Genomic DNA, 16841 nt, shown 5'->3' on the forward strand with positions numbered 1-16841 from the left:
ACACAAATAATAAATCATAAATCAATAAATGTTGCTCTCCTCCGATCGCCTGCTTAAATGAGCTCGCGGCTGGGACGAAAAAAAGGACACTTCCCCAAGGACGCTCATTCATCCCTCGGGAACAAGGTAACATGGACGCACGTGTGCGAACGCCGTCCCCGGTGAACTCGGCTGACTTGATAAGGAGAGCCAAAAACTTTCTGTCCCTTTCCCGGCCGCTTTAAGATCCAGCCAAAAGGCGTGCAGCCGACTCTCCCAGGGTCAATATTTGCATGGCCACTCCCATGCTTCCTGACGGGAGGGGCCAGGAGACGACGGAGGACCATAGAAGCTAGGTGGGGAGCTCGAGCCGCTCGGCGCTTCCCCTTTAAGAGCAGAACCTCCGGTTTCGTTCCTCTCCCTGAAAAATGTATCAAATCCGGTGGGCGGGGACGAGCGGGTGTTACAGCGGCCAATCAGAGCTCCTGGTTTTCCGCGGGAGATCCGAATTTCGCGGCACGTAGTTTGGCGCTTAAAAAAAAAAAAGCGAGAGAAGGAAGAACGGAAAGAGAAAGGGCTGGGCAGCCATCGGGTCCTCTCTTGGCCCAATCCGGATCCATCCTTGCTCCAGCCAGCCCTGGTGCTGGCCAGAAATCTTGCAGCGGGTCAGCCGGGAGCCCCAAGAAGAAGCAGGCACCAGCATTACAAGGCGGAGAGCTCTAGAAAAGGCACCAGGGCCCCGATAGGATCCAAGGCCCGATCTGGGTGCTCGGAGCCTCCAGGGGTGGTTCTTCCGAACCCTTCCTCCCTGGGGATCTAGGGCCAAGGACCTGGAGCAGGGCCGGGTTTGAGATTTCGCGGGGTGGGGGCTTTTACCCACCCGGCTTTTGTCTGCAATCCTCCGGCTGCCGCTTCCCAGCCACAAAAGCTAGGGGGAGGGGATGGTTTAAGGCGACTGGTAAAGCTTGCCTCCCAGCTCCGGCACATAATTAATTTGGGGCGGGGGAAACCTTTGAAATATTTGCAACAACAAAAAAAAAGAGTTGGTGCTCCGGTGACTTTTAAGAGACCCTGGCCCCCCCCCCCCCTTGCTGTTCTTTTCTTTGAATGAACGGTAGCAATTAAGCCGCTTGGGAGAAAAAACTGGGCTCTGGCAGTCCTATGGCTCCCTCATTCCGGAAAAAAAAGGACTTCGGAAACTTTCTTAGATGAAAAGAGGGACGGGGCTGTGTGCGAGCAACCCCCCCCCCCCCCATTCGCTTTTCCTTTTTAGAATTAGGCGTTTAAAGAGAAATTGCATTGGGGGTTGAGTCCTCCGTTCACGCCTATGGCAGCTTTAAATGGCTAAGAACGGGTTTCCCAGTCTACCTCTCAAGAACAATCCCAAATTGGTTTTGAAGGCCTCTGCCCCGTCCTGTGTCTTGCACCCTTTTTAACCCTTGCCATGCTGAGAATCCCCAAAGTAGGGCCTTCTGCCCCAGGAAGAGGGGGTCCCTCCATTGCTCCAACGCCTCAGCAGAAGAAAGCCATACCCGTGATCACCTCTGCTGATCTGGCAGCCTCTAACCTTAGTAGTCCTCAGATGCGGGCCCTCCCGGCTACCTATTTCACTCAGGTGTACCCCCAGACTGCTGTGGTAGCCCCATTGCCAAGGGGCAGTTGCTTGTATGCTACCCCCCATGGACCTGAAATCAAAACCATGCGATCTGCCTCCACTGGAAAATTACCGGTAATATGTTTCATTCCCTTCTGTTAACCTCCCCCCCCCTCCTTCCATCAGCTTGTTGCCTGCTCAAACTATTATGGTTCCTTTACCATATGTTTTATTGTGTCTTGGATTTTTTGTGGTGCGTGGTTGTATCTGGAGGTGCAAATTCCAGGTAATACCTTCCTAATAGAACTGTGATTATAGGAAGAGTATAGCATGCATAGTGTTTGTGTGTATAGATGAATCTCAATACACTGGTATGTGCAATTCTCAACTTCCCTGTACTTTTAGCCTGCAAAGCTGCTTCCTTTTTTTTTTTTTTTTAAATTGCAACAATGCTTACTGAACATCAAAAGAAATGCCATCTGCAGAGGGAAAAAAGTACAAGGGAAGACCTTAACTCTATATAGGAAAGGGAAAGAATTTTCAGGCTGTGTGATCCTCTGTTGCAGTGGAGTTTCCCCTGGATTTATACCTTGGGGAGAAGTGAATACCATCTTCTTGGTCCAACCCAGTCTTTCTCCCCTCCCCTCCCCCCCCCCAAATCCTGATTTGTGTTGGCAGAGCCATATCTGATGCAGTAGCTTAGGTGTGTGTCTCAGCACACCTAGGTCTCACGTCTCTTCGGGAAGAGGGTGTTTATTTAAAAGTGGTGATTGGGATGTTCTGAAATGCAGGGATTCAGTGCTGCTATGATTAGCAAGATGCAAGGACTGAGAGTTCCAACTCTGTGCTAGTTGAGAGTTATTTATCTGGCTTTGTTTACCAAACTCTGCCTCCACATTTAAAATTAGAACAGTATCTATGAAAATACCCAGTCAAACGATGAGTTCCTGTAAAATTGCTTACTCAGGCAGTGACTGTCCAGGTTCTCAAGCAGAGGGACTCTTCCCGACAGCTGGTTCCTTGGATCCTTTGTGGTGGCAGGAATTGCAGCAACTTGAGACCACAGCATGTGCTCCACCACTTAACTACAGCTCCCTGCTATAACTTTACTATGGTACCTGGGAAAGTTTCCTTTTAGGCTAAATTCTTTCAATGAGGAGGCATAACTCATGTTGTGATGTGACAGGCCACTGTCACTGAGGGTGGCTAATTGTCTCTTTTGTGAATGTGTGAAAAATCCTGCCACACCTCATGCAGACGTGGGCCAGAGTTGCCCAGCAGAGGCCAGTTTGAAGGAGGCATGAAAGGCATCTTCCTCTTTGAATGTGCCTTTTGGATTTACAGGGTCCTTTAAGATAATAAAATAACATAGTCCTTATGGTGCACAATTGTGAGCTGCTGTTGCAATCTGCAGTGAGGGCATCCAGAGGACTGGGCACTCAGTGCCTCTCTCGCAATTAGAAAAGGTTTTGCAATTGGTGTTGCAGAACTGCTACCACAATATCTGTCAAGTGGATGGCCTCTGTGTTGTTGCTGTTGGGTGTAAACTAGCCCTATGCATTTGCCTGACAGAAGGAACAAGAAAGGTAGACTATAAATTAAGTAAATAAATAATCTGGTATATTACTCTTGCATGTGATTCAGATTCTTTTGACATACTATTGGAGGGGGGGGAGAGACTTTAGGACTAGGTTGTACCAGTTCACATTCTGATTTCCCTGCAAAGAAGATGTATCATGTCTCTGTTTGTGAGGTCTGAAATTGAAAACATATTTTCAGTTTTGGTGATCAGCTATGGAATACATGAACTAGAAGTAGCTCTGAGCATGTGTAGAGTGCTCACCCTGAATTACCACAGCCACTCTCCACCTAGGGAGAAACTTTTAAGGGAGAGAACTCTTCAGCCAGGCTATCAAAAATAATGCAATGACTGGAAGGGTAAACTCCGTATTAGCAACTCTGTGTTTGCATAGACTTGGGAAAAAGGCATGGGCCTCTTGCACACTAGCAGTTGCAGTCTGTACAGCTATCATTCAGTGTCTGGAGTATGTATGTATCTAGACTCAGAAGCTGGTTGTTACTTAGAGCTGTTCTATGTGTTATGCAGGTTCGGTGATAAAATTATGGACTGTAGCACTTTAGATTGTAGATGGGGAAGGCTGTAATTTTTAATGTCCACCCCCAACAGTGAAAGGGCTTGCACATGCTGTAACCTAGCACATCAGTTTTGCAACGTTAAGGGCTTTTTAATGCAGGGGAACAATTAAAAAAGAAAAAATTTATCTACACCTGCAATTTAAAGTTGGTGCAGTGCAGTATTCTACTACTTCATTCTGTATAATGTATAAAATGACTTTCATTTCTCACGTGGTGGGAAAACATTATTCTCTTTCCTGCCTCCTCCCCTTCACCCTTGTAGCACATGTGATGCTGGACACTGTGTGGACTGGGATTCTGGAAGTGTTGCAGGCAATGCTCTTTCTAAGCTGTGGAGTCTTGTGAGCAAAAATTCTACTTTGTGAGCTACTGACATTAAAGTTGTGAGCAAGTGATTTGGCTACTGTATAGATTAGTTTGCTCTGGAGCCATCAAGAAAAAAGACAAAAATGTGTGAGCCAGAAGCTAAAAAACTGTGAGCTAGCTCACACTAACTCAGCTTACAGGGAACACTGGTTGCAGGCACCACTTTGACCAGTTCTCATGTCCTCAGTAGTGGCAAGCAGTGTAGCTCCTTCCCATGCCACCTGTGCACTGAATATTCAGAGTGAGTACTTGTTGCTGTACCAACCAAATGAAGATGCGAGTATTATGCTTGCTTTTGTGTATGGTGTTAAAATAAAGTGATATGCGCAAAGCTACCTCTCCTGCAGCAGTTTCAGAGATTCCTTCCTTTTGTGAGGCAAACGTGTACACCTTTGCTGTTAATGGATTGAGAGAGGATCCTATCAAAGGAAACCAAGCATAGTAGGCATGAGTGGTGCAGGATCTTTTGAATAAACCCTGAGAACAGGTCCTGTGATACAGGTGAGTAAATCAACAAAGAGGGAAGGGGAGAGAGAGAGGTTTAAGTTCTGGCATTCTGATCTGATCTTCAAGGCAGTATTCTCTGCTCATTCTGTAGGAGGAGAAGGAGTGGGTGCTGTGCGTTAGAGCTTTGGTGTCCAGTGTGCTAGGGCAGTAGTTTCCATACGATTGTGATACTTAGTTGGTAAGTAAGGCACCGGTACCCAAAGGGAGCTGGTTGCTACCACTGGTAGAGCTGCTTTGCCTGTTCCTATACCAGTCTAAGTCTCTGCCACTGTACCCTGCACCATATATTGTCTGGTAATGTTACAGGTAATCTCAGTGCATCAAGTCATGATGTAATGCTGAACTGTGGTTTGGTGCTACAAGAATGAGCTTCAAGCTTGAATGTTCATCTTCTCTGAACATTCTGTGATTCCTCCCATTCCTTCTTGGTTTGTTGTTTCAATCAAACTGAAATAAGCTGTTCTCACCCATGTTGGTCCAACAGAAAAAAATCCAAAAACCCAGAATGCAGTCCATTTTATCAGAACCCACCAAATAACACAATATGGTGTGAATTTCCAGAACTCTTCTTCAAGCTGGATGTTACAAGAAAAACAGCCTTATTTTGGTGTCATTTAAAGGTAAAGGTTCCCTTGCTCGAAAGCCAGTCGAATCCGACTCTAGGGTTGCGGTGCTCATCTCCGTTTCAAAGCCAAAGAGCCAGCGCTGTCCGAAGACATTTCCATGGCCATGTGGCCGGCATGACTAAACACCAAGGCGCATAGAACGCTGTTACCCTCCCACCGAAGTGGTACCTATTTATCTACTTGCAATTTCTTGCTTTCAAACTGCTAGGTTGGCAGGAGCTGGAACTAGAGATGGGAGCTCACTCCATCATGCGGCATCCGGGTCTCGAACTGCTGAACTACTGACCTTCCACAGCCTGCAGTTCAGTGTCTTAACCACTTATGTGACTGGGTTCATCCAAGTGGAGCAACCCAGAGTTGGGAATCATGGGCTGCTTGTACCAAAGTTTCTCTGCTTTTGTTTGAATGGGGGGGGGGGATATATACCATCATTGCCTAATTATCCTCTTTCCAGGTTTTCCCCATTGTGAGTATGCTCTTTCTGAAGCCTGCTTTACTCCCATCTTTTTGGAAAGAATGCAGTCCAAGTGTGTCATCTCACTAGGTGGAAAGATGTGAGTCTTAGGTCTCATCCACATTAGAACCTTTTTCATGCTATAAGGCCCTCATGACCAACATTTTCTCCTCTGCCACTGGAAGGCTTTTTAAAAGATCGGTAACTGTTATACCACTATAGCAATTTCCAATTTTTTTAAAAAAAGCTTTTGAGGGGTGGCAGCAAGGAAAAGTGCTGTGACATGTGCTGGCAGCAGAATAGTGTGCAGAGAACCTTCTCGTGGAAGCTCTGTTGTGAATGCCTCTGCATTCATAGCAGTGTCAGGATCCACAGCAAAACAACGAAGTACACGCTTTCAAGAAGGTTTTACTTTTATTGAAAAGCTATAGATGCAGTAACATGAACACTGTTAGGAATGGTGGGTTACCTATGCGCATAATAGGATATAGGGCATTCGTATGCAAAACCCCCCCCCCCCACGTAGTACCCAATTAGATGGGCTCCCGCGCGCGGGCATTTGGCAGATAACTAACTGCTGCAGAAGCTGGGAAGGTAAGAAGCTTCCCACGGATTCCAGACACACCAACTCCTCCAGTGGCCTTGAGAGATATGCATTACAGCTCAGATGCAATTAAGCGCATGGGAAGGAATGCACAGCAGTTAGCAACATACACCACACTCATGGCAGCATAGCTGAAAAGCAGCAATGAAAGTAGTTTGAAGAATCCTCCGCATGTGGAAGAAGCCATGGTTTCCAATACTGAGTTTGTAGGCAAGCTGTGGTTTGTGCCACCAGGGGATGGCATTAATGGTATTCCAGGGCCAGCAGAAATATGGGCTCAAGGCTTGTTTGCAGAATGGGAAGCCATGGTCTGACACTAAAGCTTAACCAGACCTCGGTCTTTGAGTTAAAAAATGAGTTAGTGCAGTGGGTAGTACTTGATCGCCTAACCCAGCAGCTTTGAATTCATTGTGGAGAGCTGACTATTCCTCCTCTTCCCTCCTCTGACTGGTTGTCCCTGCTGGTAGGTGAAGTGCTGGAAGTGGCATAAATCTCAAACAGGTCCTTTCCAAAGCAGCACCTGCATTCTGGCAAGACCATCTCTCTGGATCTCCAAAGGAATCTCAGCTGTGCTTGCCCTTGAACACTCTTCTCGGCTCTAGGGGGAAAGTGGGTGGCTTTGGTTGGCCTGGGGGGTTCTGCCCCTCCTTCTGCAACTAGACAAATAGCAGGTGGCCCCTCAAAAGCTTGCGCTGCTGTAAATACTCTTCTCAGTCTGGCCTGCTCCTTTGCCATAGCAGCTTTTCTGGGTTGGCTTCTGTTGGAACTTCTGCCAAAGGCTCTGGCCAGAGATTCTAGTTGTCAGAGGCAGGCCTGGAGGTGTCCCCCCCACCCCAAGAGCTCCAGCATCTGCTATAACTCTGTCCTCCCAAGGGCTGAATCATTTCTCTGGTTTCACGACCTTTCCTCCTGTTTGCTGATGCCTCTGAACAGGTGTGGACTTTGCTATGAGCACCCCCCCACACACACACACTCTCCCTTTTCCTTTCTCTTTCCAGTTCTTGGAATTCCTGGCCTTCTGTGGGCCTGATTGGGGTTAAATGACCCTCTTTCACTTGTGGCTGCTTTTCTCTTTCTTGCCAGGAAGCTGTGCTTTAAATTGCACTCAGTCCTCCCTCTAGAGGGTGTTAACATAACGGCACTGATCCCTGCCTTCTGCTGCTCAGGTTGTATTTGAGCAAATGGTTTTTGCAGGCATGCTGGCTCCAACACCCAGATGGCTGTCTTCAGTCTAGCTCAAGATTCCTTTTGCAAACTTTTTCTGGTAGAACTCTGCTTGGCATCATCTTGCTTGGCATCATCATCTGGAGAGCATATGCTGGTCTGTTGCGCAAAGGTTAGTGCAGACCAGAGAATCCCAGTTAGACAACACCAGAGAATCTCAAAAAGAATTAGGAGGCATTCTTAACTTTTTTTTTGGAGGGGAGGATGTCATTGCAGTATTGAAAAAGTGCAGTGTGCACCCCTCTTTAGTCCTGTTGATTAGGCTACTTTGCAGTTTACGTTCTGTTTGGGCAAAGTGTGGTTTGTGCAAACCAGACTTTGGAACCCCAGCCCAGGTTTGAGCTTTCATGCAGACAGGTGAGCAAACTGTGGCTTGGAGCACTATGCCTTCATTTCTGCTTTGATGTCCAAACATGGCTACTTTCCTGGTCTATAATCTTTGGTAATTAAAGAGCCAAACTGCTCAAAATCCAGAGGGAGAGTTCAACATAGCTGATTACCAGAAATCATGTTTGTATAACTGAAAATATGCATATTAGCATTACTAATATCCCATAAAGTTTCCACAGCCCAAATACTGACTGTTGTGAGTATTTTATTAAGAAGTGGTGCAGATGAGATCTTTTTACAATAAGCAATATACACAGAAGCATCCTGTGTGATTATTTTACTGCACTGGCATAAATCTTGTTTTTGGTAACTGTTTGCCTCTGTAACTTTCCTTTATGTAAAGAGTATCTCAGAAACCCCTTAATAACTATGTGTTGTCAAGCTGCAATTGATTCATGGCAACCCCAGGACCAATGTTCCCTCTAAGGTGAGTTAATGTGAGCTAGCTCACAGTTTTTTAGCCTCCGGCTCACATATTTTTGTCTTAGCTCAGGAAGGATGGCTCCAGAGCAAACTAATTAATGCAGTAGCCAAATCACTCGCTCACAACTTTAATGCCAGTAGCTCACAAAGTAGAATTTTTGCTCACAAGACTCCACAGCTTAGAGAGAGCACTGCCCAGGACCAAGGGGTTTTCAAGACAAGAGACATTCAGAGGTGGTTTGCTGCTGCCTTCCTCTGCATAGCAATGCCAGTCTTCCTTGGGGGTCTCTCATCTGAGTATTGACCATGGCTGACCCTACTTAACTTCCAAGCTCTGACATGATTGGCCTACTAGGCTGTTACAAGAAGCCCTTTAGTCCTAGAAAAATGCCCTTGTTTGCGAAGGAACATCAGCGGGCGCTGGATGCCACGGGATTTCACCGGAAATGCGATCAGACGCCCGCCCTTGCCCTGCTGTGTCCGGAAACTAGTACCTCGTAAGTACTAGTTTTTTAGTCCACATCTTTGGCGGGATCCCACGGGAGCACTACGCTTCCCAGATGTTGCAGTGTGATCGCACCCGGAAAATCCGCGTGGCAAATGCTCCGTGTGACCGGGGCCAAAGTTCTGAGATTTCAGCTAGGATTAGTCACATTTCTTGTAGCCATGAGGGCTAGAAGCGTTTTCTTTTAAAATGGAAACTGAACCTCTTGGCAGGAGCTTTCCCGTTATCACACAGCAGCAGAATCGCAGCCATATTCTGTGCTTAGCAAAATCCAGTCATCTTTTGAGATACAGCATGGATGACTGACCTTCTTGAGTAGTTTAGCTTTAAATTTGTGGATAACATTGTTTCTTCATGGATTATTTTGTAACCTGAAGATGAAATGGACAAGAACAAAGTACTTTGGGAGAAAATGATGTGGGTGGCATGGTGGCTGTAGATGGAGTAATTTATATTTACCCTGACCTGGATAGCCCAGACTAGCCTGATGTCATCAGATCTTGGAAGCTAAGTAGAGTTGGCCCCGGTTAGTATTTGCATGGGAGACCCCCAAGGAAGTCAAGGGTCATGATGTAGAGGCAGGCAATGGCAAACTATCTCTGGATGTCTCGTCTTGAAAACCCCATGGGGTTGCCATAAGTCAGTTGTGACTTGATGGCAAGAAAAAAAATACTCAGCCAGTGTGGTGTAGTGGTTAGAGTGTTGGACTAGTATCTAAGCGCCCAGGATGGAATCCCCACTCTGCCATGGAAGCTTGTGGGGTGACCTTGGACCAGTCACAGTCTCTCAGGCTGGGTGGTGATTGTGAGCATAAAATGGAGGGGAGCAGAATGATGTAAGATGCTTTGGGTCCCAACTGAGGAGAAAAGTGCAGTATAAATGTAGTTGTGGTGGAACGTGCCTGCTCTGGCCTAAAGGCCTTATACTGCCCTGCCCTCCCAGGTGTTTTTCAACACCTGGAGAGGCTTCCACTCTTGGGTAGCCCACCACCACCACCTGACCTTTGTACGGAATTGCCCACTGGGAGGACTCTCAACTTCCCTTCCACGATCTGAGGCCTTGCCTCTTTTTCTCCCCCTGCCCAGCGCCTGGTCACCACGCGGACAGTTTATTGCCTTGTATGTACCTAGAGGAATAGCCACTTGCCTGCCTTCCCTCTGGTGCTCCTTTTAAAACAGCATGTCTGAGATGGTGAAGGTCTATGTGGTACAGAAAACTATTTGCCAGCATCAAAAGTTATAAAGTATTTATTAAAAAGAAAATGTTTGCAAGCATACTTTTAACACAGCACCAGTTTGAGCAAGGGATACAAAAGAAATCAGTAAAATACAAATCCTCTGTCCCTCTCTTTATACATGCCATATCAGATGTTAAAATATAAGACAGGATCTTTAGCTTAGGAGTTCTAGATCTCTACAGAATTGCCATTACCTTAAAGCTTGCTCCAGCTCTTTATGTAAGCACATGGTCAATGGCTGCCTTCCCAGTGGAGAGGTCTGTGTGTGCTCCTGGACTCAGCACCCAAGGAAAAGAGACCTCCTTCCTGCCACAAGAAGTTTTTATCACCTCTCTTTCCCCCACCTCCTAACCAGGTCAGCCCAGGTTAAAGAGTTTTTTTCTGGAGATCTCCAGGAATCTCCTTCCTGAAGACTCTCTAGCATTTAACACCTCCAAATCTCTGTTTCCTGGCTGGGGAAGGAGGGAGCTTGATTCACCCATTATCTCTCCTGCCAGATCTGCTACCATTTGTATGAAGATGGGCTGAAGTATGTCTGGAAAACAATTGCACAGTCTTCCTCCCCTCCTACCTGTTCTCTGCCCAGAGGGAGAGAAAACTTTTAAAATACACAGTGGAGGTTTTGCTCATTAGAAACCTCCCAGGAAAAAGGGCATTTCTTCAGACTAGTAAATAATTTTTTTATCAAAAATATTTCTAATATTTATTTACTTATAACATTTTGTGTAATGAAATCAGAAATGTTTTTCTCTTATAATGTTTAAATTATTCTTAAAATATAGTTTAAATATAGTTTAAAAGAATTCATTCTGAGATTTTTGCAAGGTTATGGAAATCTTCTAAATATTTTACGCAATAGTCAAATGTAGACTCGCTCACAACTTTAACACTACTAGCTTCTTTCACTCACAAGGTAGAATTCATGTTCACAGCACTGTGGAACTTAGAGGGAACATTGCTCAGCGTGTACTTCTTTCCAGAATTTTCTTGCTTTTTTGCAAGTCCACCACATATGATAAAAAGTGCCATCTGTCTCTTTGCATTTCCAGCATGCAGCTATATAGTTCTTGTCCATATTTTTAATCTCTTTAGGAGTATTATACCATCAATAAAACTTTTTATACCAGTTTTCTCTTAATGCTTGACTTGCAGTGAATTTTATATCTTTCGTCCATAAGTTTTCCCACGGTTGAAATGTTATCTCTTGCCCAAAATTCTGAATCCATTTCAGCATACACATTTTAATTTGTTCTGTTTCTGTATCATATTGAAGTAACAGTTTGTGGATTTGTCCTAGTAAATGATATTTCTGTTGAGTTTTTATTTTATCAAACTCAGTTAAATCTCTTATTCAACCTTTGTAAGCATAGGTGGCTTCTTTGAGTCTGGCAATTAATTGAAGATATACTAGCAATGGAATATTCTTTCTTCTTCTTTTGCCGTTTGCCACAATTTAATTTCTCCTTGTGGATTTAGCATATCTTGATAAATTATGAAGTCATTGGCTTTTCTCCCATATTTGTCATAGAATGTATCCATTGGTGACTGCGATGGACAGCAAGCAATTGCAGGCTTTTAGGCAGTGTTGCTGGGAAAAGGGTGAGCTAGCTGAAAAATTATTGATGGCTCATGGAGCTCCTTCTGATTGGGTGAAAGCGGCTTACTATGGAATGGAACACTGAGCTGTTTAAAAATTCAAGTGGGAAGGAGTCGGGGGATCAGTTGGAGTTGGAGTGGAGCTAGAGAGGGAGTTAACAGAAAAAACTCCTAGTGAGAGATTCTGAAGAGAAAAAGGGTCTAATAAGCCCTGTCTAGAGCAGAGCAAGTGTGTTGTGGCCTCTGCAAATAACAGACTTAGGGTGGAGACAGTGAGTCTGGCAAAGAAGCATCAGTACCTCACCTATTCAAGGAAAGGAGAAAAATTTCATTGTATGAAACACAGAAACACTACTTGAGTGGAGAATTAGATATTCTCAGTATGGAAGCTGATTAACCAGTTTACAGAGCGTATTCTCCTGGAAGATAGGGACTTGACCAAAAGGCTTGAGGAGGCACAGAGGTCCCTCAAGCAAGTCAAAAGAGAGAATAACAATCTGGCCAGAGGAAGACGGGGCAGATAGGAAAAACCCTGGTCTATAAACATAGGGTTACAGCATAATAAAATCTCAAGTCTGTGAGACCATCCAGAAACAAATTCAAAAGAAGAAGAAGAAGAGATTGGATTTATACCCCGCCCTTCACTTGGAGTCTCAGAGTGGCTTGCAAACTCCTTTCCCTTCCCCTCCCCACAACAGACACCCTGTGAGGTGGGTGGGGCTGAGAGAACTCTGACACAAACTGCTCTTTTTCAAGGACAGCTGTGCCAGAGCCTGTGACTGACCCAAGGTCACATCAGCAGGTGCAAGTGGAGGAGTGGGGAATCAAACCCGGTTCTCCCAGATTAGAGTCCGCAAACTTAACCACTACACCAAACTGTAAGGGACTCTAGTAAACTCTGTTATCACAGTAAAAGCAGTGAAACATCCCTAACAGCATCAAGCCAAAATAAACCAGGGAAACATAAACCAGGGGAACAAAACATCTCTAGTGTTGTATAAAAGCAGTTTTGGATATATATTTGAACCTCCTTACCAAATCTACCCAAAGTTCACTTGTAAGTATAATTTTCCAACCCCTGCTTGTTTATTCCAATAAAATTGGTTTCTCTTTCAACTTTTAGTGTGCCTAGGTGCCTATTTCTGAGGGGTACAGACCCTCCTCAATCACAGGTCCTTATTTGGGGGTAAGCCAACAAAGACTCAAACAGTAATAAGGCTGTATAAAAGCATTATAATAAAAATTTATTTACCACATAAGAAGAGAGACATACTACCTAAAGGGTACCCAGTTATCAGATGGGGAACTGGAAATTCGTTGGGAGGTTGGAGGGAAAATCTGAGACCTTATAAGGGCAATTGTTTGACAGGAGAGCCCATCTGGTACAGTGATATTATTGGTGAAGTTGGTGGGCTAATTCTTTAGTTTTAGAGAGTCCCAGATCGCAGACTATCTATAATTGTGTGGTTTTTGTTTGGAATCCGAGTTCTTTTCTTTAGCCAGAGATGATTGTGTCTCTGTTCTGTCAGTTCTGCAGTTTCTAATTGTATTAATCTGTCATTTAGATTTTGGATCCAATCTGCAATCCAGACCAGGCCTGCTGCTTGATAGTATAAGTTAATGTTGGGTACTGCTAGTTATGGTTGTGTTGATAGGCTTTCCATGAAGTCTGATTATATTATTTGGTCAGACTTTGCATTATATCCCCTGATTGATTGATTGATTGATAGATTGTGCTACATCTCACTTCACTGCTAGAGCCACTCCATTTCCTCTGTGTTTGTCAATTCCAAAGTAAAACACTTCATAATTTTCTGACTTGAAAATGTCCTGAGCCAGTCCACTTCAGTTCACTCAGTCCCAGGATTGCAATGTTTGAACATTACCTTTCTTGTCTTACGATTTCCAGTTTACTTTGATTCATACTTCCCATGTTCCACGTTCCTGTTATATGTGTCAAATAGCTTTGGACTTTCCTTTTCCATCCATTCATGTCAGCTACTGAATGTCTTTTTGGCTTTAGTCCAGTTGCAGTTGGGGGAAGGACTGTGGCTCAGTGGCAGAGCCCTGCTTTGCATGCAGTGTTGGCCAAATTGCCTTATTTCTTAATAGGAGTGGGGAATTATGAATATTTAAACAGCAATAGGCATTACATATGGGACCAATAACCTATGTATATGGGAGTCCGATTTTCCAGAGCCCAGAAATAGAGATGTAAAATTTCCGGAAATTTTGAAGCTCGGAAAAAAACCCGGGTTTTTTTCGGGGAGAAATGGAAATTTTCGGAAAAATTGAAAAAAAATGCTACATTAGCATTTTTTTTGTCTTTTCTAGATTGAAAGTCATTCTGTTACTTTAGAAACATAAAAAATGACTATGGACATTTTTACTTGGCATGAAATTATCACAACTAGCATATTAAAAATATAGTGTACCCAAACAATTATTACAAACAGAATACCCACCCACATGCAAAAACAAAACTGAAACCTTTTTATTTTCTTCTGACAATCGCACCTCCTAAAGGAAGAAATGCATCTTGTTCTTGCATTTGAGAGTTCAGTTTGTAACCTAGGACTTGCTTGTCCTCAGTGCACAGAAATTAGATCAATCTGATACCATTATATATTTTAGAAATGATTTGGGAAATATTTGAACACCTTGTCTTAAAATATTTTATTTATCATGTTAAAATAAAACATTCCACAATCAATTTCTTTTCTTTTCTTTTCTTTTTTCAATTTTTCCAATTTTTCGGAAAAAAAAAAGCTTCAGGGAAAAAAATGGGAAAAAACCGTTGTTCTTTTTTCAGAGGGTCTCCCTGTCCACTGGCTGCTTTGCCTGAGTCCTGCCTCCAACAGTCTAAACATTTTGCTGTTCCTCTCCCCCCCCCCCATAGCCAGTCAGAACACAGAGGTTATTTGCATATGCAGCCTCATTGGCCTTTGTCTTGGAACACAGAGGTCGTTTGCATATGCAACTTGGTTGGCTTTTGCCTCTAACATTCTAAACAGTTTGCTGTTCTGAGGTAAAATGTGTCCAATCTCCAGGTAAGGGCTGGAGATCACTCAGAATTACAACTGCTTTCCAGATGGCAGAGATCAGTTCTCCTGGAGAAAATGGTGGGCTGTGTATCCTTATATACTGCTGAGGTGGCCCCCATATGACAGCCCATGTGACGTAGCAGTCAGAGCTTCAGAGCACGGGAGAGGCTGCAGGTGTGTGGGGGGTGGAAAGTTGAGGAGTGAGGGGGAAATAAAGGTAGGTTGATAATTGGCTGGGAAGGAGATAGGGTTGCCAACTCCAGGTGGGAAATTCCTGGAGATGTGAGGGATGGAGCCTGGAGAGGGTAAGGTTCCAGGAGGCGTGGGACCTCGGACAGGTACAAAGCCATAGACTCCACCCTCCAAACCAACCATTCCCTTCTGGGAAACCATTGTTGCCAATTTCCAGGTGTGGGCTGGAGCTCACTCAAAATTACAACTGTTCTTTAGGTAGCAGAGATCAGTTCCTCTGGAGAAAATGGGGCTGGCTGTATCTTCTATCAAGCTATATCTTGCAGCCATTTCAGCATACCATGACCTGGCAGAGGGTTCTTCCCCGTTTGCTCACAAGTTATCCCAGCATTTCCTTAAGGGCCTGCTCAGTGTATTTCCACCTGTTCCCAATATTGTCCCACAATGGTCCCTTTCCCTAGTTCTAGCACGACTCATGGGACCCCTGATTGACCCCATGGCCTCTTGCCCACTAGCCACGCTGTCCAGGAAGGTGGCATTTCTTGTAGCAGTCACCTCTTTAGGAGGATGAATGAGCTAGCGGCCCTCAGTGGATCCTCCTTTTCTGAAGATTTTTAATGAGGGTTGTAATGATTTTATGTTTTGGCATGTGTGTTTCTTTAAATATTTAGTTTGACTCCAGTACTGTAAGGGATAGAGGGAGATAAGTGTGATGTGATTGGCTGATGGCTGAGAGTGTGGGAGGAGGGGTTTCTATAAGAGTGATTCTATGTGTGAAGTTTGAAGAGAGCATAGTCTGTGTGACTATGGGAGTTTTGAGTCTATTCTGTGTGAATAAGACAAAGAGTTCAGCCTGTGTGGCTATATGCTTGCATCTGCATTGATTTATTTCAGACCTCGACAAATGTTCTTTGGACCTAGGAACCAGGCCAGAATGAAAGAGCCCAGACTCATCCATACCAAATACAATATTTCTCTGTCATATTAAGCAAGTTTAATGTTGCTTCTAAGTTATAAATTGGGTTGCCAACGAGCCTAGAGAAAAATGCCCTGTCCCTTTAATAGAGGATTAATGGGATGGTGTTATTTACCTCTATGCCACAAAAGCTTCAAAGCCCACTTCCACACAATAAGCCTCTATTACAGGAATGAGACATTTAGCGCATTGTGCCCAAGGCTCTGGAACGCTTTCCTGAATAAGGTGCAGAAGTGCTTCTTCGTCTTTCAGATAGAATGCAAAATGATTCTGTGCATGTGAGGATATTTTCCTGAAGAGAAACAGCCCAGAAAAAAATGTGGAAACTTTCGCACAACCCCTTAGTTCCCATCCCCTACAGGAACGAAGCCTATGTGTCATTGGAACAAGCAAACATTCTTCTCCAGCTTTCCCCTACCTCCATCTTCTCTCCCGTCTCTTTGTCATCTTCCTTGGCTCAGATTCCCCCCCCCCCCGCAAGCTCCTTGGGGCAGGGACTTACTTTTCTGCACTCTGTAAATCATCAAACACATTGACTGTTCTGTGTCCCAAAAAAACGCCACCATTTGATTCAGCTGCATGTAAACAGATTGGGCCTCAACTAATGGGTTGCAGTGGAGTAGCTATGTTTGTGTCAAAACAAACAAGCAAAACCCTTAGGACACCAAAAGGACAGGTATTGCAGCATAAGCTTTTGTAGACTCAAGCCTTTTTTTGTTTAAGGTAATATCCTAAAGCAGGCCATCTTCTACCATTCGACTACTATGTAATTAGAACAGAACTTAAGGAAGGAAAATACCCAAGAATTATTCTCTTTTCAACTCAAGCATGGAATTGGGGGGGGGGGGGCTACCAGAAACAGGAGCCCTCCACTTCAGTGATTCAGTAAATCTGAATCATAAGCCTGTGCAAGCCTGAATATAAAACTGCGCACAGTCTTCTCTATTTGTGCTCTGAACAATACCAA

The 16841-nt window shown here is 44.4% G+C and overlaps 1 protein-coding gene across 1 annotated transcript in view; it reads left to right on the forward strand.

Annotated features, from left to right (window-relative positions):
- The first annotated feature begins 1423 nt into the window (after window positions 1–1423).
- E2F2 (E2F transcription factor 2) overlaps window positions 1424–16841 on the forward strand; it is an 84008-nt gene continuing 68590 nt past the window's right edge. Inside the window, exon 1 of the mRNA XM_015410238.1 lies at window positions 1424–1708. Within this exon, the coding sequence (XP_015265724.1) occupies window positions 1424–1708 (285 nt within the window). The remainder of the gene's footprint in view (window positions 1709–16841) is intronic.

This window comes from Gekko japonicus, unplaced genomic scaffold (genome assembly GCF_001447785.1).
Source record: "Gekko japonicus isolate JY-2015 unplaced genomic scaffold, Gekko_japonicus_V1.1 scaffold1200, whole genome shotgun sequence".
NCBI classification, from domain to species: domain Eukaryota; kingdom Metazoa; phylum Chordata; class Lepidosauria; order Squamata; family Gekkonidae; genus Gekko; species Gekko japonicus.